At 33.9% G+C, this 22,693-nt stretch overlaps 1 protein-coding gene across 1 annotated transcript; it reads right to left on the bottom strand.

Moving 5' to 3' along the window:
• Nucleotides 1–4,991: 4,991 nt before the first annotated feature.
• On the bottom strand, nt 4,992–8,575 carry LOC123536712 (uncharacterized). The gene is made up of 3 exons (XM_045320087.2): nt 8,474–8,575; nt 7,996–8,119; nt 4,992–7,723 (listed from the first exon to the last, which is right to left on the bottom strand). The coding sequence occupies exons 1-3, from the start codon at nt 8,564–8,566 to the stop codon at nt 5,307–5,309; spliced, it is 2,634 nt and encodes an 877-aa protein (XP_045176022.2). The 5' UTR covers nt 8,567–8,575; the 3' UTR covers nt 4,992–5,306.
• Nucleotides 8,576–22,693: the final 14,118 nt, after the last annotated feature.

Raw genomic sequence — 22,693 nt, 5'->3', positions numbered from 1 at the left:
GTAAGTGCATGGCAGGTATTAATCACGAAGTGAAATCGTTTAAGATATTTTTTAAATTTTCTCATAAAACAGTATTAACTTTCAGTCATTTAAATCAATCGTACAAAAAGCTGATGATTTTTATGTGTTTACGTTTGATATAGATGACTTTTGCACAGGTGTAGACATCTTAAATGAACTAATATTTGATACATCTGCATGGCCATAGAGATTGATTGATACTGATGACAAACTTCTGTCATATTTTTTCTACAGAATGAGGACATATATGCCTACAATGATAATGCTGTCATGTTATGTCGTCTGTGGAATGAGAACATATATGCCTACAGTGACAATGATGACATGTTATGTCTTCCTTGGAATGAGGACATACATGCCTACAATAATAATGCTGTCATGTTATGTCTTCTTTGGAATGAGGACATATATGCCTACAATAATAATGCTGACATGTTATGTCTTCTTTGGAATAAGGACATAATTATATGCCTACAATAATAATGCTGTCATGTTATGTCTTCTTCGGAATGAGGACATATATGCCTACAATAATAATGCTGTCATGTTATGTCTTCTTTGGAATGAGGACATACATGCCTACAATGATAATGCTGACATGTTATGTCTTCTTTGGAATGAGGCCATATATGCCTACAATGATAATGCTGTCATGTTATGTCTTCTTTGGAATGAGGCCATATATGCCTACATTGATAATGCTGTCATGTTATGTCTTCTTTGGAATGAGGCCACATATGCCTACAATAACAATTCTGTCATGTTATGTCTTCTTTTGAATGAGGACAGATATGCCTACAATAACAATTCTGTCATGTTATGTCTTCTTTGGAATAAGGACACATATGCCTACAATAATAATGCTGTCATGTTATGTCTTCTTTGGAATAAGGCCATATATGCCTACATTGATAATGCTGTCATGTTATGTTTTCTTTGGAATAAGGAAGTAATTTCTATATGCCCTCAATAATAATGCTCTTATCTTTTTTGGAATGAGGACATATATATATATATATGTGCGTGTTCGTTTGTACTGCTAGGCGCTTTGCCGTAATTGGTCTGGTATATTGTGGTGGTGATTTAGTTCATGTAAATTTTCTCTACTTATAATAATTTATAATGCGAACTTGTATCCTAGCGGATCTCAAGTATGGGAAAGTCAAATGTTCTGAATTTAGTTATATCCCTTAATGCAAATTATCTATACATATATTCAACGTATCATCGAGATCCAGTTTACTTTCAGAGAGAGAAAATATAGCTTCTCTGGTCCCAATCAGTTAAAAAGACTAAAATGTCACTACTGATTTGTGAGACAAGAAAACAGAGATTTGAGTATATATATGCAAATGTTAAACCAGTACGAATGTGTAGTACAATTCGGGCTCGTATATAAAGCAGGATCGAAACTAATCTTATTGGGTTAGTGGATTTGCTGTGGCATGTGCGTGTTCGTTTGTACTGCTAGGCGCTTTGCCGTAATTGGTCTGGTATATTGTGGTGGTGATTTAGTTCGTGTAAATTTTCTCTACTGTATATATGTTATATCATGTTATATCTTGTATTGAATGAGGACATATATGCCTTCAATACTAATGCTTTTCATGCGTCTCCTATTGAATGAGGACATAATATATGTGCTGTTATTTCGTCGTATTCCTCAGAGCTGCCAAATCTTTCGTCCTCCACCTCTGATTCATGTGAAGAAGTTGGCAGTTATTTGCGTAGAACAGGTTTGTACTTATACAGAATTCAAGAACACTGATTAGGTTAACTGCCCGTCGTTACGTACATAATATAAATACTGTTGAAAAAAGGCGTTAAACCCAAAACAAACAAACAAAACCAAAAATAAGTGACAATACATTGTATAATACACAAACTTTTTACTTTTACCCGGCTTATCATCAACTATTCACCCCTTTCTATCTGCAGTTGTTTTTATTCTTATATACTTCTCAAACACCTTTTTTACATTTACTCTTTTTAAAAATAAAATATCACAGGCATTGTTTTAAATGATCATTCTATATTGTATTTACATTTCTATTTTGCACAAGAGAAGACTTATTTGCCTTCATGGAATATTGCTCACATGAACACGGACGGAATGTGTATTTACTATAGGGTTTGATGGACAATTTTATCTTCCCATTTTTACATTGCAGCTAAACCATTTTATGCATTAGCAAGGGCCTTAAAGCAGATTATATCAAACGCCATGATCAACGCTAGAATATGCCATAAACCAAATAAACCTCAGTTGGCAGAACGTGTGCAAACATATAAGAAATATAACATTGAGAATTGCAAATCCGCATTAAAAATGTGATCTAGTCTAAAGAAAAATGTTGCAATTAATAAAAAAAACAAACACTTATTAGTAATGAACCAAAGTAAGACTAAGTAATCACTCCCCCCACCCCCGAAAAAACATTTCAGTATGTTTAACCATGATGAACATGTAAAACTATGAAAGCGTTAAAAGCTTCGTCACCAGCTCGGCTAGTTTGTTCCATCACTGCACTTTAATTGGTCGGATTATTCCTGTATTTTAACGTCTTTATTCATTTGCCCTCAGTGCCACTTTAATTGATTGGATTAATCCAATTAAATAGCGTCGTGATTTATTTGGGCTGTGACTAAATACAGAGTTGGTGCGCCTGTGATATATTACAGACTCCGGTATATATCGGATTAACTAAATTTGAACGAAAATATCTTAAATGTATATATTTTGTAACCATGGTGATACTAACCCTAACCTTTAGTCAGTATATTATGCATATTATACACTAAATGCGTGCGGACATGCAAAAAAATGAGTATTTTTGCCGTGCGCTCCAATTGATAAAATTTTCGCGCATGCGCAGAACGGCTGCACCAACTCTGCAATGAGAAACATTCATTTATTTGTACTCTGTAGCTCTAATGATAAATGAACGCTTGATTTACAGACAATAAAATTTGTAGAAAGATCCTTTGGAAGTATGGAACGCTACCAAGCAACATATTAATTAGCACTTCGGTTTGATTGAGCCTGTTCATGAGAGGTAATAACTCCCCTCACACCCCCTAGCACCGGCTTAGGCGGAGTTCTATCATAGCAAAATTGAATGCTCTCCAAGATCCCAAAGTCCTCCTCCTCCTCGGACGCAGATGGCTAATTAGTAAACGTTACTGAAACCTATTGCACATGTTTCGAGGTAAATGTTTTACATGATAATTGAATAACACAGATTCAACTTTTTATATGTCTACATTATTTTGAAATTCCTAATTTTAACGGACACGCCCATAAATAAAACATCAATCTGCTGCTTTGGCATTGATCTAGTTCTCTGTCTGCTCAAATGCCTAATGATATCATTTCCTACTAAACTTGAAGCGAGCATAATTTGTACAGTGTATCTAAAGCAAGGTAGCCGAATGAAATTTAACATATTGTTCTTGCGTGATATCCACCCTCTTGAGAACGATATATTAAGTAATATTACTAAATATTTAATTTAATTTAGTAATATTATAACTTACTGTAGTTAATTACAAGCGTAACTTTGTTCTATGCCTTTTAAAATACTGGTAATTTCCCACTCTGCGTATGTCTTATTTCAGTGGCTAGTGTCTAGTATAATTTCTAAAATAGAAACCTAGCATAACACTGTTAGTCCAATTCTTCATCTAAAAATAGGAATATTTAATATCATGAGGATGTTGATGAACAAGCGGTGAAGGATATTTGTTAAACTGGCTATCAACTAAATAATCCTTTTATTTTTCCCATTCGTTATTCAATTATATTATGACCGATCTTTTTTGGCTCTGATTATGTTTTGAGAAGAAAAGGGACATAATTACACAAAACATGAATAGCCTCGGGAGTTATCTCCTGTGAACAAAACATAGGGTAGGTATAGTAGGTATAGTAGGTACATGCTGATAAAAGGAGTTTTTCATTATATCGTTAGAATCAAACGGGCATAATTTCGTTGATGTCTTAAGATATGTAGCTTCATAAATTATATCATTTGTAAAATGCATATCCGTTTTTTTGAAATTAAAATCAAAATGATTCAACATTTAAAAATGTTATAGGTTAAAGACACCTGCAGATGTATTCATACGGCGGTGCACATGGAACCTTCATTGATATACAGAGAGCAATTTTATAAAAAAAACCCGGCGTATGGTAACCAGTTAAAATAATCCTAAGCAAGAAAATAATGGGCAGAACTAAACGAAGTATTGGATCCATCCGATCCTAAGTGTACAGGCTGAAAAATTAAACAGTACAACTAATACAAGATTAATATCGTGCAGAACGATCACCATGGGGACCAATAAAATTGTAATAAAATAGCTGTACGTTTTTGTAGCTGCATCAAATGGGAGGCAGAATTTTGACTTTATATTTCTTAAATGAAACTTGCATGAAATTGACTTTACTTCAGCATTTAGATTTGACTGCTAACTTTAAGATACGATGACATCAATGTTTAAAGATGTCATATTTAAGGAAAAAACATCTCAAAGTCTTGATAAAGGTAGAACAAAAAGGTGCAAACATTGTATGACGCATAGACCCACACTCCCTGAAAGTGTTTGACAGAATAATGAATAAAGTCCACTACAATGTCATAACTCCAGAAAAAAAATCGGATATGAAAGCCCCGAAAATATTCGCACGCCCGAATTATGTTGACGTAGTATACCAACTTTCCTTTTTTCAATTGAATGGCAACTGTAGGCTATGAAAGTCCCGCCAATATGCGCTGATGATATATTCTAAGTTTCGTTTCAAGTGGTAGAAACTGTAGGAGTTGACTACACAGTGTTCTGACGTAGTAATAATATTTCAAAGTCTATAGAAGGATTATAACAGCAGAACAAAATCGGACCTCAAAGTTCCGATAATATGCGCAAATCCACTTCAAGTTCATGATTTTATCTCAAAAGCAAGGAATACATTTTCTGTTTTCGGTTTCTTTCTAATTTATACAGTGCAAAGTACATATATATTCACCTATCTGTGTACACAATTAATATTCAATAAAACTTTTAAAGATATTTTTTTTTAAAAAGTACCCAGATCTACTTCATGTCAATAGAACGATATGCCCTTGCGAAAGTTAAAGTATGTACATAAAATGTATTAAAATTCCTGACTGGCCTTACAGTTTCTGAATCAAATTCAAACGTCAAGTTAATGCCCTTTGTGTGAAGTAAACGATGTATTTAAATATGAATATTTTCAGTTCAAAGTAAAACAAACTGATCGTCATTCAGTAGAATTTGTCCATTATGTTATTTACAATGTCCCAGTTTACCGCTTTTGGTGGAATTTGGCGTATGGCATCAATCAAAACGTCAAGAGTTGCTTCTTCTGCTTCCTGTCTGTCCCATGTCAAAAGCATCTCGTATATCCTCATCGCCGTACGCTGGTTGTCCATCTCAATATGCTGTATAGTTACATCATCGATTCCCAAATGCCACCCTAGCTCGTGCCATTCATACCCAATAGCGCGGGACAGCTCACTGTATTCCTTTCTCGCTAATTTTCTTTTCGGAATATCTTTTCTGAAGTCTTGATTGTACCAGGCATTTAATACTTCTGCTATACACAGACTTCCGTGTCCTATGTTATCAGGACAGCAAATTATCTTCTCTGGTATACATTTCAATGTCTTCAAATCGTACATTGCTTCACTTCCTTTGCAGTTATGGCGCTCATGGAAGCATCTAACAGCTTGTGCATAGTGTTGATAGTCTTGGACAGGCGAATCGTTCCCGCGGAACTTCATGAATTCTTGATCAATCATGAGTTCAACGAACCTACGGAAATAATGTGGTACCTCGGGTGCAACGCTTTTTTCTGGACACTGGTGAACTACTAGCAGTTCTATTTTATCTCTAACATGTTGCATCAGTCCTATATGACTCATGTGTAGTTTGTACGCACCTGCGTGTTCAAACAGCATGTCTTGACCTCTGAAACAGACAACTGGCCAAGTTCCTATGGCTGCAGCCGTAAGCCTTTGGAAAATCGTCGAAACGATTGCCTCGTTTTCAAACAAGTACAGTAGTGAGACCTGTGTACATCTTTTTCCATATAGAAATTCTTCAATCTCACCACTGTCCGTTGTCGACAGCAAGCTTGGTACAATGTAAAAACCAAGCGGTGTTGAACTTGTGCATTCATCTTCGTCATATTTGAGCGCTTCGGCGATTATTCTGTGTCTTTTCAAAAAGAAGATCAAAACATCTTTGAACTTCATGAACCGGTTTTCAGGATCATTTCCCCAGGTACTGTCAAGAAGACCAGGCTCTAGAACTGCTTTTTCAGCAAGACGCTTCCATAAAGGCCTTAAGTGTGGTTGTCTTTGACAAAACTTTCTTGATGTTATTATACACTTGAAAGCGTCGATTATATACTGTGGCTTGACAACAACAAAGTCTGAAATTTCCCCTTCGTCAAAGTAAAAGAACGTTCCTCTTGCATGGTGGTATTTCAAAAATAGTTTGACTTGGTCCTCAGTTCCGATAGGGAATTCGTTTCTTTTGTCTATTTGCCAGACATTTTCAAATGTTATGACATTTTCATTTTGAATGTCTTTCAAAGCCTTTTCTAGTGGAATCCATTTTGCTGGAATCACATGTTTTGTCGCCAGTTTCTCTCCAATCTTGGTAACAGCAGATCGGAGTTGTTCAACAGTATCATCTGCTGGATTTGTCGCAGTAACAGGGTATGTATCTGGTTGAATATGGTATAGTAACTTCCGACCATCAAACAACTCCCTAACAGATTCAAAATGTTCGTCTGCTTCAAGTTCATCTAATAATTTATCTTTGTGTGTGCCAACCAAAATAATCGGGGGATCTGTCCCCTCCTCGTTTCCAACAAATGAGTGTACCGAATTTACCCAGAATTCAATATAATCTTTCATGGATTTCATCTTTGAGTTGGATTGGTCAGGGCAGTCTTCATCCCTAACTTTTGTGTCAAGGGCTTCATTTAATTTGAAAACAAGGAGGTATATAGCATTTCTTGAGTGAAACAGCTGATGTGTGGCATAAAACACGTATTGTCCACCAAAATCCCAAATGTTTACATGTTCTGTTTTAACATTGGAAAAATCAGAGTTCGTGGACTGACATTTCTTAAGCTCTGACGAAAATTTCTTAAACTGCACTGGATCAGAAACTGACTTTTTTGAAGTATCTTCGTCAGGACAGGTAGTTGCAGAACTACTTGTCTGAGTTGTTTGCAAGTTTATGCCAGAAAAAGTCTCATCAAAGGTACTGGCGTCCTTTTGTTCTAAAATTTCAAACTCTTCACATTTTTCGACTTCCTCTTGAACCTCAAGATCAGTTTCAAAGTCTAAGAATGATAATTCTGATGTCTTAGCAAGTAACGCTAACCTTTTCATACTGTCGTCTTGGTCATTATCTACTACATCGGATTCCCATTTTGCCCCATCTTGTGCGATCAAACATTTGTGGATATCGATGCCATTTGTGCTTTCAACCGTTTTAATTGGTTGTCCTAACAACCGTTGTACCAACGTAGTCTTTCCTTGACCATAGCAACCGACCACCATTACTCTGATAGTCTTATCGATTTCTTTCCCCTCTTCTATGGCTTTTTCGTAAAGTTTCCGAGTTAAAGGATCGTCTTCTAGTTCATCAGGAACTGTTTCATCTATAATGTATACACATATATATTTTAGCTGCATATGCAATAACTAACCAATGCGTTTTCCCTTCCTTTCTTAAGTATTACAGTTGAACAAGATACTACATTAATCAATATATAAACTGTGGACCACAGAAACAGCATTAGCAAAATATATTCTGTATAGAGTTATAGCGAAATAGTTTGAATAGTTCTAATTGAAATGAATTAGAAAGTACATAAACAAACTTAAGAGTCAACGTTGATATCTAATTATAATGAAGTGGTAAAATGGATACCTGTTTCCGACTGAATGTGCTTGCATTCGTTTTTCAGATGATAATCAATTTGTTTGTCAAGCATTTGGGTGCCACAGCCATTCGGACATCGCCTAGAACGGTACCTACAGATTTTAATATGATCCTGAAATAGTATTATTGAAAATAATTATAAATTAACTATGGCATGATGTAAGACACACATGGCAAAATAAGTAACCGTCTAGTGACGTTATATTAACACACATGCATAATATTATGCAATCTCATGACACTACTGCAGATGTCGGGTATTCGTAGGGCATATCAATAAATTGCTGCAATTATATTATTAAGAATTAAATAAAATAAGACTGATAAACAGACAAGTTAAATTACAACGACAATGTAAAGTATGACTTAAAGCAATAGCTAGACTATAAGCAAAAACAAAATATTAGGAATTTACTGTTATTGTCATGATTACCGCTTGCCTTAGGTTGTTTTTCATTGCCCTTACCTGTAGTTGTCTGACTTTCATTTGCTCTTCACATCCTCGTTTTTGAAATACACAGTAAACCTGCAGATTTTTTATCTCTCTTCTCATGGACATATCAGGAAAGATCTGCATCATGAAATGAAATTGTACATAGCGGTATTTTTTTAAATACTTAAATAAGGGCTTGTGATTGGATATGACGAGATGGAAGAGATAATATAAGTCTACAAAATATGTGTACCTAAAAGAATTCGTTTTACAAAAGTGTTTATAATTTCATCATCATTGTCAAATTATCTCTTATTAGTAACAACAATTGTCGCTAAATACGTATTTTGATTTCGATTTTTTTTTCGTTTTGAGTTTAAGTCGCGCAGACATATTTCATAACATATTTTTCATGTTGAGTGCGTAATTTTTAACGGTAAAAAGGTGCACCTGACAATACTTCTGGCACGGGTGGGTACCTGAGTAGAACCACCGACCTGCCACAAGCCAGCTAAATGGTTTCCTCTAATGGCGACCTGAGCATGGCCCGAACGCAGAGGCGGATTCAAATTCTATAACTTTAAGCACTGACCACTGAAGGTCGGGTTTCTCAACACGATCATATCTGCTAATTGTAATACTAGTATTGTGAAATGCGTTTGATGAAATTTGTTTTAATTACCTGATCCCGTGTTAGAGTCTCGCAGTCTTCTTCGTGACCAGGACATTCAACACCCTGTCCGTGATCATTACTTAATATTTGACCAACACATTTTTCACATAGCCCATGTCCACAATATGTTTGCATTGCGTTTTGCATAACATTTTGACAAAAATCACACAAGAATTTTCTGTCAGGTTGGCTGACATACTTCAGTTTTGTTGGTATCACTTCATCCATTATTATTAATGTAGCATGACTGGAAAATATAATAAAACTGCTGCAATAATTCATTTAAAGCGAATAGATATGGATATAGATGTTGATCTTTCTATGGGTATATTCTACGTACATATTTAAACAACAACTGCGTAAAATGTATTAAATAAGATTGATAATAGCACTGGTGACTATGCATACAGTGTATGCTAAAAGTATGATACCGTAATAGAATGTTCATCGCTTATAACCAGTGTTACCGAAAGTAGACTGTATGAAGAAAATGACTGTACCGAAGTTCAAATTGAGGATGAAACATTGTAAAATCTGTAAATTTAATTTTACTAAGCATTTTTTGGACTAGTGTGTCATCTATAATACAGAAGATACATTTTTGTCATTCAGGGTACAATTTAAATGTGAGTAAGATTAAATGCATAAAGGTGGTATGCCATAATAATTCAAGGGGCTAGGTATTAAACTTTTCCTTTCGCAAGACCAAATACACGGAAAACATGTTGACATTATAAAATGTAGAAGTAAAAAGCATTAAATTTTTTTATAAGTAATTTATCTTATTTCATACATTATATAGTATCAGAACAGTTATCTTTTGATGTGTCATTCCCTCTTCTTGTTAAATGACATAGCAAAGCGATAACGTCGCAACAGGCACATAACGGCGTTTCCCATATCTGCATGGCTTTGGTGTTCCAGTTTTCCATACATCTTACGCTTTTTTTTTAATAAGTGAATGAGGAGGATATTCGAAAGAAATATCAGTAACATAATAGTTAAAACTGCACTTATAACATAAGGAACAATGCCTTAAGGCCTAAAAAAGTTCTTCGTTTACGGTAACATGCTCAAAACAATTAGGGTAGGTAGGTCGGAAAAAAAATTCTTTTTGGATTTTTTTTTATTAAGGAAGATTTTTCAGAAATTATTTTTGTGTCAAAAAATGAATACAAACAAGGGGGTTATGACTTTGGAGCATCAGTAAGTTGATTTCTAACATCACTGAGCATGTTTAAAGCATAAAAAGTGCAGTTTTTCAAATTGTTGTTAAAAAGTTGAAAAAATTATTCTCCGAGGCCATAAAAACATTTAGAGTCGGGCCAAAAATTTAGGCCGGTCGGGATACCGGAAACGAACATTTTTTTACGCCTAAATCCCCCTACTGGTATGATATATACACCAGTCTTGGGAGTCACTTTATTTTAACATTAAACACTAGATGTGTGAACTTCCTTCGTCCAGAGTTGCACATCTTTTATTGATCCGTACTTGCCCTGAAACTAAATTATAGGCCAATAACTAACTTTAATCATTGTCATATAAATAGTGATACTATAAATAACCTTCGCATGGGTTTTACCTAGTTTCCAAATATAGATCGAACTTTCCGATCTGGTTACCCGATTAATTTCATTTCTGAATTATGGAATTTAATATATAGATTTTATACTTATGTTTTCTTTAAATTTAAGCTATTAAAACAATCAGCTTACAGCAGTTGATATGACAAATATATAGATCGATATCTTTTATGGCCCTAAATGTTATTGTCGTTGTAATTTAGAAGAAGCCTTTGTTCTCAAGATAAAGTCAATTGATAGCATTATTTTAGGAATAAATGCTCCTTTGATTTAGTTTCTTGTCACTTCTACATTAATTATATCAAAATTATATTAGTTATCTGTAACTGTATATTAGTATACATCATATATATACATATTTTGCCGCTTTAATGTCATGTATTTTGTGGTTTATACATTTAGCTTTACTATAATTTTAAAGGTACGTTACATTCACGGTTTAATTCCTAAAGCCATCATCTATGTATGTTGATTAGCTAAAGATATTTAAAAGAACAAAATGTTTCTCACCTTCTTCCACAAGACTCCATACTGAATGCATTGCAGTGGGGTTTCCCAATATTGATTCGATCAGCTATGTTCAGTCAGTTGTAACTAAAACTGGATGTACATTGTACACGTTATAGTAAGGCCATCAGTTTAAGTTTCTTGTGTGTATTTGTGTGACCTAAATAAAAATGGGTAGGGGTCGTAATAAGTCATCTATTAGAGTGAAATGGCTTCTTAATCTTTAAACAATCTGATTTTTTAAACTTTGACATGGTGTTAACACTATATTTGTGTAAATACGTAAGATAGTTAATAATGTATTATTAGAATTATGACCGATATCGTTGAAAAGGTCAAGGGGCGTTAGAAGTTTATATTAGTATATCTTTGAATAGTGTTACTATGTGCACGTGTAGGTATAGGCCTGATATTTCTAATTCTTTATTCCTGCTTTATCAATCTATAGGCTAGTGTTGATGGTTGATGATTGAGCAATAATAACCTGTCTTGACTTCTCCTCCTTGCTGAGTATGTTGCTTGCTTTGGCGAATGTCATGTTTTAATTCCTAACCTGGATTGTCCTGGCCTTTCCTGATCAGTCTGGTCCGACCTGGCCTTGCCCGATCATGGAGCTGTTTTTGACAAGACCGGGTCTGGACATAATATAATGTAGAGAGACAAGGGCCAAATAAATTTATTTAGACGCAGAACTGTGAGTCAGAGATCAAAATGTTAAAAACATTTAAAATAAATTTGCGTTAGTTTGCCAAATAAGTCGTTTCACGAAATGCTGATATATAGTATCCATACATACATTTTATGATATGTTGTTTTAGTTATATATTTCTTTCAAGCAAGCGAGGCTTGAAATTTTTTAGTGTGTCTGCATTTACCACATTTATTAAAAGTACTGGTATGTTTTTCAAGGTTTGAGATTTGTGAATATAGGTTTTGACGGATTTTCAACACAGGACTAATTTGGATCAAAATTTACCAGACTCTGTATAATCTAAATGTACAAAACTTATTATCGATACTGCTAAGCTCGCATTTGATCAAACGGTAGTAAGTAAAAATAAAAATACATGTAAAATGTTTCGATATCTGTGGCAAAATATCCGAACATCTATGTGTTATTTCGCCAATACCTTTAAAATTACTGAAAGTACATACTATTACAACAATATGTTTGATTAAAAATAAAAATATCAACAGAATATAGTTTTGCCATCATGTAATTTTGCTAATTTTACGACTTCTACCAATATTTAAGTGTGGTTAATAGTGATGGGCAAATCGGTTAGATTTGCCAACCGATTAATCGGCATAATCGGACAAGCCAACCGATTCGATTAATCGGATAATCGGTTACTCTAGTTGCATATCTGTAAGTTCACCTCACAGTGTATGTTTTATGTCAATACTTCAGAAATGAACCTCACAGATAACAAATACCCTATTTCTTTTGTATCCTTTCATAAATGTGAGTAAGTTAACAGTATAAAAGTAAAATATTTGTAACGATAGTAAACTTCAAATCAGGTACTCGTCTTAATTTCACCAGGGACTTATCCAGTGACATTATGTTATTAAATTAAAATTATACAAAATCAAAAAATTGAAAATACTTTTGCTAATATGCTTGCGTAAGTCGTACGTCATGCTATGCATACTGCCATACTAATGTCAACAGATTAGGTTGATGGTTTTCCCGGCTTGATATTGTAAAAGCCATATATCTTCCAAAATCTGGGTGATCACTGATGACATCAATTTCTTTCGACACTTTGAGGTCAAGTGTTGTTATTACTTGCCGGCTTCGGATTGGTTTGCCGGCTTCGGATTGGTTGAAAAATGTGTAGGGTAACCCGTAGCATTCAATGAGACTTCAGCTGATTGGTTAAAAATGTGTTGCTTTGAATCATGAAAATATCCTTAAAATCTGGAAATATAATGTTTTCTGTGCATTTTGAAGTATTTTATAGCTGCCTGGCTATATATTTAACTATGAAATTAGCAATTTAGTGAAGTAAGTACTTATTTTTTTTTGTGTCTGGAAGGCTATTTGACAGGGCAAATGGCACCTCGTGTGTCAACAAAAGTTTTGAGGGGGTCCTACAGAGTCATTTCTTACAATGTAAGCCTATGGAAAAATTAAATAGCAGTGTCTGACCTAAAGAAGGTTTCATTTCAACTGTGACTTAACTGAAGTAACAGGTACAGAAAATAGATTTTGCTATTTAACATGCTTCTGCTGGTGTTTTTAGCAGAATCAAAGCTTCCAAAGTTGTTCAGTACTATAATTGCAGGAATTTAAACAAGTAGGTAGATACTTTTAGCCAATATCAAGACCAGGCCAGAGGTGCTCAAACTTTGTATTATCAATATTTCAAATATGTGTTTTCATGTGATCCAAGTGATATTTCAAGTTTTTGGTGTCTGCATGGATTCAGAATTTTCTCATTGAGTAGGATATTAAGGAGGGGTAGAGTGTTGGATGAATGCATTGTTATTTTCTTGTAAATCTTTTATTTAGGTCTCAGAACATACTCAACTGGCTGTGGTTCCATGAAGATTTTTGAACAAGATTGTAGGAAAACCATGTACTGACAGTGCCAGAATGCTTACTGATAAATAAATGTAGAGGTATGACACTAAAAATACATAGTTATAGGCAGACTTAATTTAAGTTTTGCCCCTACAACCTTCAAAATTATACATATAATTTTTTTTCTCTTTTCCTTGAAGCAATGAAAGTCACCGGGGCGCCATTTTTGCCATTTTTATTTCTCTTTTTGTGTGAACAAAGATTATGTATCACATATTTCAGATTTTTTTTACTGATTCAGATGCTCAAAAGCTCAATTGGAAGCAGGAATAACATTGAAAGTAGAATATTAAAATATCTGTAAGCTTGCTGCTCACAATATTTTATCAAAACAGTACAAATGACATATGAATATTGTGTAAAGACTCAGCTAGATAGACATTGCTCTAGAATCACTTATTCAGTAAAATGTGTTGTTTGTGGGGTTCAGCTGGAAGTTATATTACAAAAATTAGTTATTTTACTTGTATTGTTTAAGTGGCCAGTCTTCAGTTACATTATATAGGCATTCTAAGGATCAAACAGTAGTCTGTTGTGTGCTGTCTTGTTGGATAGAGCAGGAGAGGTATTTGTCATTTGAACATATTTCTTTGGTGGTAAGTTGATACATATTTTATTTGCTTTCCAGCATGATGTACAGCTTTTATAACTCATTTTTAGTCTTGTTGTTAGTCAGGTTGTCAGAAAAATGCCAAAATTGAGCCAAGGAGTTATCAGAAATGAAAAAGTAATACATATTTTAAGTGAATTATCTCCCTTTAATTGTTTGTAATTCTTATATTTCTGCTTTTAACTGTTTCATTGAAGTATTTTGGGCTCTACAATAATTATTTTCATGCAAGAGTAGTTTGTCAGGCATTCTCAATTGCAAAACTATGTTCTAAAATATGTATTTTCCATTTCCATGGTCAAAATATGTGTGAAAATAACCTTAAAATGGCACTTCAGAGGTGGTTGACTGTCATTTATTTGAGACTACAGCAATTTTCAACAGCAAAATTGATATACCTGGCAAGATTATGCCTCCTTTTGCTTACATTTGCATCATTTTTATATAATTTGTTGTCTTTCAATGGGAAAAATGCTTATATCTATGGCATAGTGGCCAAAAACTGATGAAAAGAGTATGCAGCAGAGGTCTGTTTGAAAGACATGTAAGGTGCAAAATGCTCTAATGACAGTGTCAATATTGTGTAATCTTTATGTTAATATCAGCTAGTGTTTATTTATTGTATTTTGAATGCTTAAGTCACTTTCAGTAATTCCCTAGGATGAGAAATGTGTTGATAATGCAGAAAAACACTGTTTTTGTGATGGTTGGGGTATGAAAACAGCTCTTTGCAGTAGCATTTATACTTGAAAGTGTATGTAAGTAGTATTTGGTTGAAGTGGACTATATTCATTCAATACAGGAGGAGTTTCATGTATATTGCCTCAACATTAACTCCATGGTGATCATTTAAATAACAAAATGCAGTTTTACTCCATATTTTCAATATAGCTCATTTAAGACACTGTGACACACTATAGATAAACGGGGACAAGAGGCATGGATTTTGGATGAGAGTAAAAATAACACATTTGTTACTTTGGTAAGTGTTTACTTTAAAATAATAATAGCTGAAATGCATGTATACTGAAATTTTATATTTTCTTTAGGTCAAATGTTGTTATTACTTGCCGGCTTCGGATTGGTTGAAAAATGTGTAGGGAAACCCGTAGCATTCAATGAGACTTCAGCTGATTGGTTAAAAATGTGTTGCTTTGAATCATGAAAATATCCTTAAAATCTGGAAATATAATGTTTTCTGTGCATTTTGAAGTATTTTATAGCTGCCTGGCTATATATTTAACTTTGAAATTAGCAATTTAGTGAAGTAAGTACTTGTTGGAATTCACCACTAAATTCCATGCACAGTTGAGGGTGGTTGTCTTTGAATGGAAATAGAAAAAAAATGGATCCTGCATGCCCATGTAAAAATATTATTTTTTTGTGTCTGGAAGGCTATTTGACAGGGCAAATGGCACCTCGTGTGTCAACAAAAGTTTTGAGGGGGTCCTACAGAGTCATTTCTTACAATGTAAGCCTATGGAAAAATTAAATAGCAGTGTCTGACCTAAAGAAGGTTTCATTTCAACTGTGACTTAACTGAAGTAACAGGTACAGAAAATAGATTTTGCTATTTAACATGCTTCTGCTGGTGTTTTTAGCAGAATCAAAGCTTCCAAAGTTGTTCAGTACTATAATTGCAGGAATTTAAACAAGTAGGTAGATACTTTTAGCCAATATCAAGACCAGGCCAGAGGTGCTCAAACTTTGTATTATCAATATTTCAAATATGTGTTTTCATGTGATCCAAGTGATATTTCAAGTTTTTGGTGTCTGCATGGATTCAGAATTTTCTCATTGAGTAGGATATTAAGGAGGGGTAGAGTGTTGGATGAATGCATTGTTATTTTCTTGTAAATCTTTTATTTAGGTCTCAGAACATACTCAACTGGCTGTGGTTCCATGAAGATTTTTGAACAAGATTGTAGGAAAACCATGTACTGACAGTGCCAGAATGCTTACTGATAAATAAATGTAGAGGTATGACACTAAAAATACATAGTTATAGGCAGACTTAATTTAAGTTTTGCCCCTACAACCTTCAAAATTATACATATAATTTTTTTCTCTTTTCCTTGAAGCAATGAAAGTCACCGGGGCGCCATTTTTGCCATTTTTATTTCTCTTTTTGTGTGAACAAAGATTATGTATCACATATTTCAGTTTTTTTTTACTGATTCAGATGCTCAAAAGCTCAATTGGAAGCAGGAATAACATTGAAAGTAGAATATTAAAATATCTGTAAGCTTGCTGCTCACAATATTTTATCAAAACAGTACAAATGACATATGAATATTGTGTAAAGACTCAGCTAGATAGACATTGCTCTAGAATCACTTATTCAGTAAAATGTGTTGTTGTGGGGTTCAGCTGGAAGTTATATTACAAAAATTAGTTATTTAACTTGTATTGTTTAAGTGGCAGTCTTCAGTTACATTATATAGGCATTCTAAGGATCAAACAGTAGTCTGTTGTGTGCTGTCTTGTGGATAGAGCAGGAGAGGTATTTGTCATTTGAACATATTTCTTTGGTGGTAAAGTTGATACATATTTTATTTGCTTTCCAGCATGATGTACAGCTTTTTTAACTCATTTTTAGTCTTGTTGTTAGTCAGGTTGTCAGAAAAATGCCAAAATTGAGCCAAGGAGTTATCAGAAATGAAAAAGTAATACATATTTTAAGTGAATTATCTCCTTTAATTGTTTGTAATTCTTATATTTCTGCTTTTAACTGTTTCATTGAAGTATTTTGGGCCTCTACAATAATTATTTTCATGCAAGAGTAGTTTGTCAGGCATTCTCAATTGCAAAACTATGTTCTAAAATATGTTTTTCCATTTCCATGGTCAAAATATGTGTGAAAATAACCTTAAAATGGCACTCAGAGGTGGTTGACTGTCATTTATTTGAGACTACAGCAATTTTCAACAGCAAAATTGATATACCTGGCAAGATTATGCCTCCTTTTGCTTACATTTGCATCATTTTTATATAATTTGTTGTCTTTCAATGGGAAAAATGCTTATATCTATGGCATAGTGGCCAAAAACTGATGAAAAGAGTATGCAGCAGAGGTCTGTTTGAAAGACATGTAAGGTGCAAAATGCTCTAATGACAGTGTCAATATTGTGTAATCTTTATGTTAATATCAGCTAGTGTTTATTTATTGTATTTTGATGCTTAAGTACTTTCAGTATTCCCTAGGATGAGAAATGTGTTGATAATGCAGAAAAACACTGTTTTTGTGATGGTTGGGGTATGAAAACAGCTCTTTGCAGTAGCATTTATACTTGAAAGTGTATGTAAGTAGTATTTGGTTGAAGTGGACTATATTCATTCAATACAGGAGGAGTTTCATGTATATTGCCTCAACATTAACTCCATGGTGATCATTTAAATAACAAAATGCAGTTTTACTCCATATTTTCAATATAGCTCATTTAAGACACTGTGACACACTATAGATAAACGGGGACAAGAGGCATGGATTTTGGATGAGAGTAAAAATAACACATCTGTTACTTTGGTAAGTGTTTACTTTAAAATAATAATAGCTGAAATGCATGTATACTGAAATTTTATATTTTCTTTAGGTCAAATGTTGTTATTACTTGCCGGCTTCGGATTGGTTGAAAAATGTGTAGGGAAACCCGTAGCATTCAATGAGACTTCAGCTGATTGGTTAAAAATGTGTTGCTTTGAATCATGAAAATATCCTTAAAATCTGGAAATATAATGTTTTCTGTGCATTTTGAAGTATTTTATAGCTGCCTGGCTATAGCAATTTAGTGAAGTAAGTACTTGTTGGAATTCACAACTAAATTCCATGCACAGTTGAGGGTGGTTGTCTTTGAATGGAAATAGAAAAAAATGGAACCTGCATGCCCATGTAAAAACATTATTTTTTTGTGTCTGGAAGGCTATTTGACAGGGTAAATGGCACCTCATGTGTCAACAAAAGTTTTGAGGGGGTCCTACATTGAAATCATTGCTGTTTCCTTGTTTTAGACACACTCAGCAAAGTTTGACAGTTGTGATGTAGTTAATGTGCAAAAATAGATGATGTTATACTACTCCAGGTTCAAGCAAAGCACATATACTTTGACTCTGGTGCTGGACTGATTTAAGTAACCAGTTGTATTTTAGGCCAGCGAGTGTATCTTACCTCACAAAAACTTGCTTAAATAAATATTAATTAACATTCTTCAAAAAATGGTTGACATATTTAATCTCTGACATTTTTTTTTTCTGATGACACATTGTACATTCAAAATCTGGCAACAATGAGTTGGATGGCATCTAATGACACCCCTGACTTGATCAGATAATACTTAATACTTTGAACTTTTATGTCACTGTATTAAGGGGGGACCAGAAACCATGGATATACATTATTAAACATAATTGACACTTATGTATATAATTATATGTATTTCGGTGAATTGAAATTTCTCTACATTACACGCAGCCACAGGAAAACACTGCAGCAATTACAAGGCAGAGACTGAAGCACTCATGAAGGCCGTCTCAATGATTGAAGACTCGGCAGAAGAAAGTTCCTCAGTCGTCTTTCTTACAGATGCACTGTCTGTCATGGAAGTTCTGATCAACAATAAAGCTCCGCAGTAGCCAGGAGAATGCAGCGCCCTGAGTTTTAACCTGCAAAGTAGCACTACAGTGGATTCCATCCCATTGTGGACTTGCAGGCAATGAAGAGGCAGACAAAATGGGTGAGTTAGGAGCTCAGTCAGAACAATCAACAGAACCTGTGAGTCACAAGGGGAAAGTCACCATTATCAAGGCACTAATGAGACAAGGCATTATCAATTGAAACAAACTGGGGGGTTCGTTTTGAGGAGGCTGCGCTTTTGGTGCGTGACACTCCCTGTTTGATATTTTTCTTTGTTTTTGTGCAAACTTGTTTTCGAAGTTAGCATTATAATAAATTGTACAACATTTGGCAACAAGGATCAGCTCTTTTACAGACTTAATAGTCATTCTATTTTTGTTATTGATAACTGCTTTGTCTATATTGAAATGGCTATTTCATGACACGACTTTATAGAATTCAACTTTTTAAGATAAAAACGATGGTATTTATGGCTTGTTAGAAATTAATTACACAACTATGAAATCCATGAAAAAATTTGTACCCCCCAAAATCTATGACTTTGCAGTGTTTTACGGCCAATTTTTTTGCATATGTTAACAGGTCCTAGAGCTGTCGTCAAGTTATTTTTAAAATTAAAATCTTGTCAGGGATAAAAAAAAAATGAAATTTTTGTTGGAAATTAAAATGTTCATTGATATGAATAGTTGTATGCATGAAAATTAAAAAATACTCATTTTTCTCTTAAAATTTAAAATTTAGTCAGGCTAGGGAACTGCTTTACATATGTATTTATATACTAATGATGTTTATGTGCATATAAAGTTATGTCAATGTGCATAGGGCTTCTTGCTAGGACTTGAACCTAGAATTCTTACAAAAGTAAGTGTGTTTCTTTACACTACAAGAAGTGATCCCTTGCTTAGCAACAGAGACATTTATTTAAATACAAAATATTGCATATCCTTTCGGCTACCGTAGCAGACTAATACGTACCATAAAAGCGGGGGTCGCTATTACCGCTATCATACACCGACTGATACCGCGGGACGCCTAAAAAACGTACCATTAAAACGAGGGTCCAGATTCCCGACATCGTAACAGCGTAGGACTACCGGAATTTTTTAATTTTCTTGATCTGTGGGGAATTTGAATGCTTTTATTTATTGCAGAATTGATCTGAAGTGTAAACTTTCATTATGTTATAACAAAACGGTATAAATCATTTAAACTAATAAGTTAAATCATTCATATGACATACAAAAATAATATTACGCAAAAAATACAGTCTCCATAAAATTTAAAACAAAACCAAAAGTCTAAATGCGCAATAATGTACTAAATCATTGTTATCGCAATTTTTTGATAAGAAAATCCTTTCAGACGTTTTAAAGGATCATTACCTCCAAAAAAAACTCATTGGTTTGATGGTTGCTCGCCGCGGTAATTACCGAACTCAGTTTTTAAAATTTAATTAATTACTCATTTACGCTACGGTTTTTAAAGCTATTTTATATGTCTGCTTATGCGGCTCCGGATTCTAGAAGTTTGAAAACCCAAACGGTCTGCCGCAGTTTTTGTGACATTTGTAGCCCATTTCACCAGTACTTTCACTGTGGCACTACGGTAGTTCTGAACTTTTTTCCAGAAATACAAAATTTCACTGTGGTAATCAGAAATAGTGTACATTTATACACTAGGGCAGTAATATCTTAAATTGTTATTGCACATAGAACATACATATATACACGTGGTAATTCTTACAAAAACGCTCATCGTTTTTTACGCTGCAACGGTAATACATATGCACACATCGCTTTTTTCCATTTGCATACTAGACGTGGTAAAATATATCCACATGGAGTATTGTCCTTTTCAAATCTAAAACTCAAACTTTAGGTAAGAATGCATTTAAATTATACCAAAGACTCAATGGTAATTTGACTTTGAGCTCCATGCATTTATGCATTATAATGCGTGGATACCCGGGAATGCTTTATAAATGCTACAGTATTCAGTTTTTCACCATGTGCCTTTGTATACTCATTATATAATTATAGTCTGAGTCGTAATGTAGGAGATACATTGGGTGCACTTGTAATTTTCTGAAACCTCTCACGGAGGGTCGCAGGTTCGAGCTGTGCTACGACTAGGATTTTTAGTGAGAAAGTAGGCAGTGCTTACGGACTTTGACGTCTAGTACTGGTCTTTCCAGGAACGATGGTTAGTTGAACTGGCTGCCTGATATAACGGGAATAATGTTGAAAATGGCCGTAAATTAAAAACAAAAACAGACTCTAAAAGATCTTTTTCCCAAAAACCGTACATGAATGTGCTTTCGGTGAAATGAGATCTTATAATTCTTCATAAAAATGATTAAACAATGGTAACCTTAATTGTGACTTTAAAGAAAAAAAAAGTATCAACGGAATACAGCTCGCAACTGGGATACGCTCTAATTTAGATATAATGCTATTATAAATTAAGTTATTTAAAATCTGTTTGAAAGTCAGTAAGCATAACAAACTAAGAAAAAGACATTTTTAAACTACATTATAAGTTTTACCACGAAGTGTCATTCGACATTTTTGATTTTGGGTTTTGGCACTTGCATCGTATACACCACAAAAACAGATTTTTGAATATGAAAAATTTAAATGAACCTTTAATAACGTATATTTAAAGCGTTTACATGGTCCGTTTCCGCTGACATAACTGGTAGGCGACTAAATAAAAATGCAACAAAAAATTTTTAAAAACAGAAAATAATTATGAAACAATAAAATTAACAACTGAATAAAAACACTTCAGTACAGCAATCTCCTATGAACCGGTATGAGTAAGAAGAATCATATATCAATGCTACCAACCTAAAACAACGTATTTTGGACTAAATTTTATGATAGACAGTCTACCTATCCCTCCGATCCGGGGGAAAAACAGGGTAGGAGACTAAAAGTAAAACCTTAAAAGCAAACAAAAAAAATTTGACAGAAAATGAAAAAATTTATATTTAAAAACAAAAGCAAGTGAAAAGCTATAAAAAGATGAGGATCATTCATTACTTACAAATCATCGCAAAAGGTAACATAGAGCAATGTAATGTTACACAAAAAGTTCACTAAAAGTCATGAAATAATCCTGTTTTTAGTTAGATTTGTCGTAGTCCGTTTAAACTGAGTAAGAATGAAAAAAATTTTGTAAAACCAACTTACGACAAAACCGTTAATTATATATACTGTACTTTTTCAATAGCCCTCTAAAGGCAAGGGGGAGGAGGTAGGGTAATTAAAGCATTGTTAATGACGCATAAAAGATAAAATGTCCAAAATTCACTGTGAAAAAACATGTCATCGGTAGAACTGTTATTAAGTTAGTTATGTGTCTAATTTAATATCCCGGGTTTGTATAATATTATTTCTATACCATATTAAGTGTATCAAAATTCACAAGAAGCCAAACCTTATGAAACATGTTTTCTTGAATATAAAAAACTTAACTCTAAACCCTTTTCCCTTGAGAAGCCAAAATTAGAAAAGTATATTGCATGTGAAAATAAATTATCAAAAGATGAATCAATCATCTTTCTCATTCGTACTAACAAACAAAACGTACATATACACACCAAATTAAAATGTGTACACCATTAATGTTTGTCACTAACTTAGACACTGTCGT

The sequence above is a fragment of the Mercenaria mercenaria genome, chromosome 17, assembly GCF_021730395.1.
Source record: "Mercenaria mercenaria strain notata chromosome 17, MADL_Memer_1, whole genome shotgun sequence".
NCBI classification, from domain to species: domain Eukaryota; kingdom Metazoa; phylum Mollusca; class Bivalvia; order Venerida; family Veneridae; genus Mercenaria; species Mercenaria mercenaria.
The sequence above is the reverse complement of the archived record's forward strand: the minus strand, read 5'-3'. Positions and strand labels throughout refer to the sequence as shown.

Coding starts and splice junctions, on each gene's coding strand:
- LOC123536712 (XM_045320087.2), bottom strand. CDS start 8,566: ATGTCCATGAGAAGAGAGATAAAAAATCTGCAGGTTTACTGTGTATTT. Junction 8,120..8,473: donor TGAAAGTCAGACAACTACAG/GTAAGGGCAATG, acceptor ATACTATTTCAG/GATCATATTAAAATCTGTAG. Junction 7,724..7,995: donor GCACATTCAGTCGGAAACAG/GTATCCATTTTA, acceptor TATACATTATAG/ATGAAACAGTTCCTGATGAA.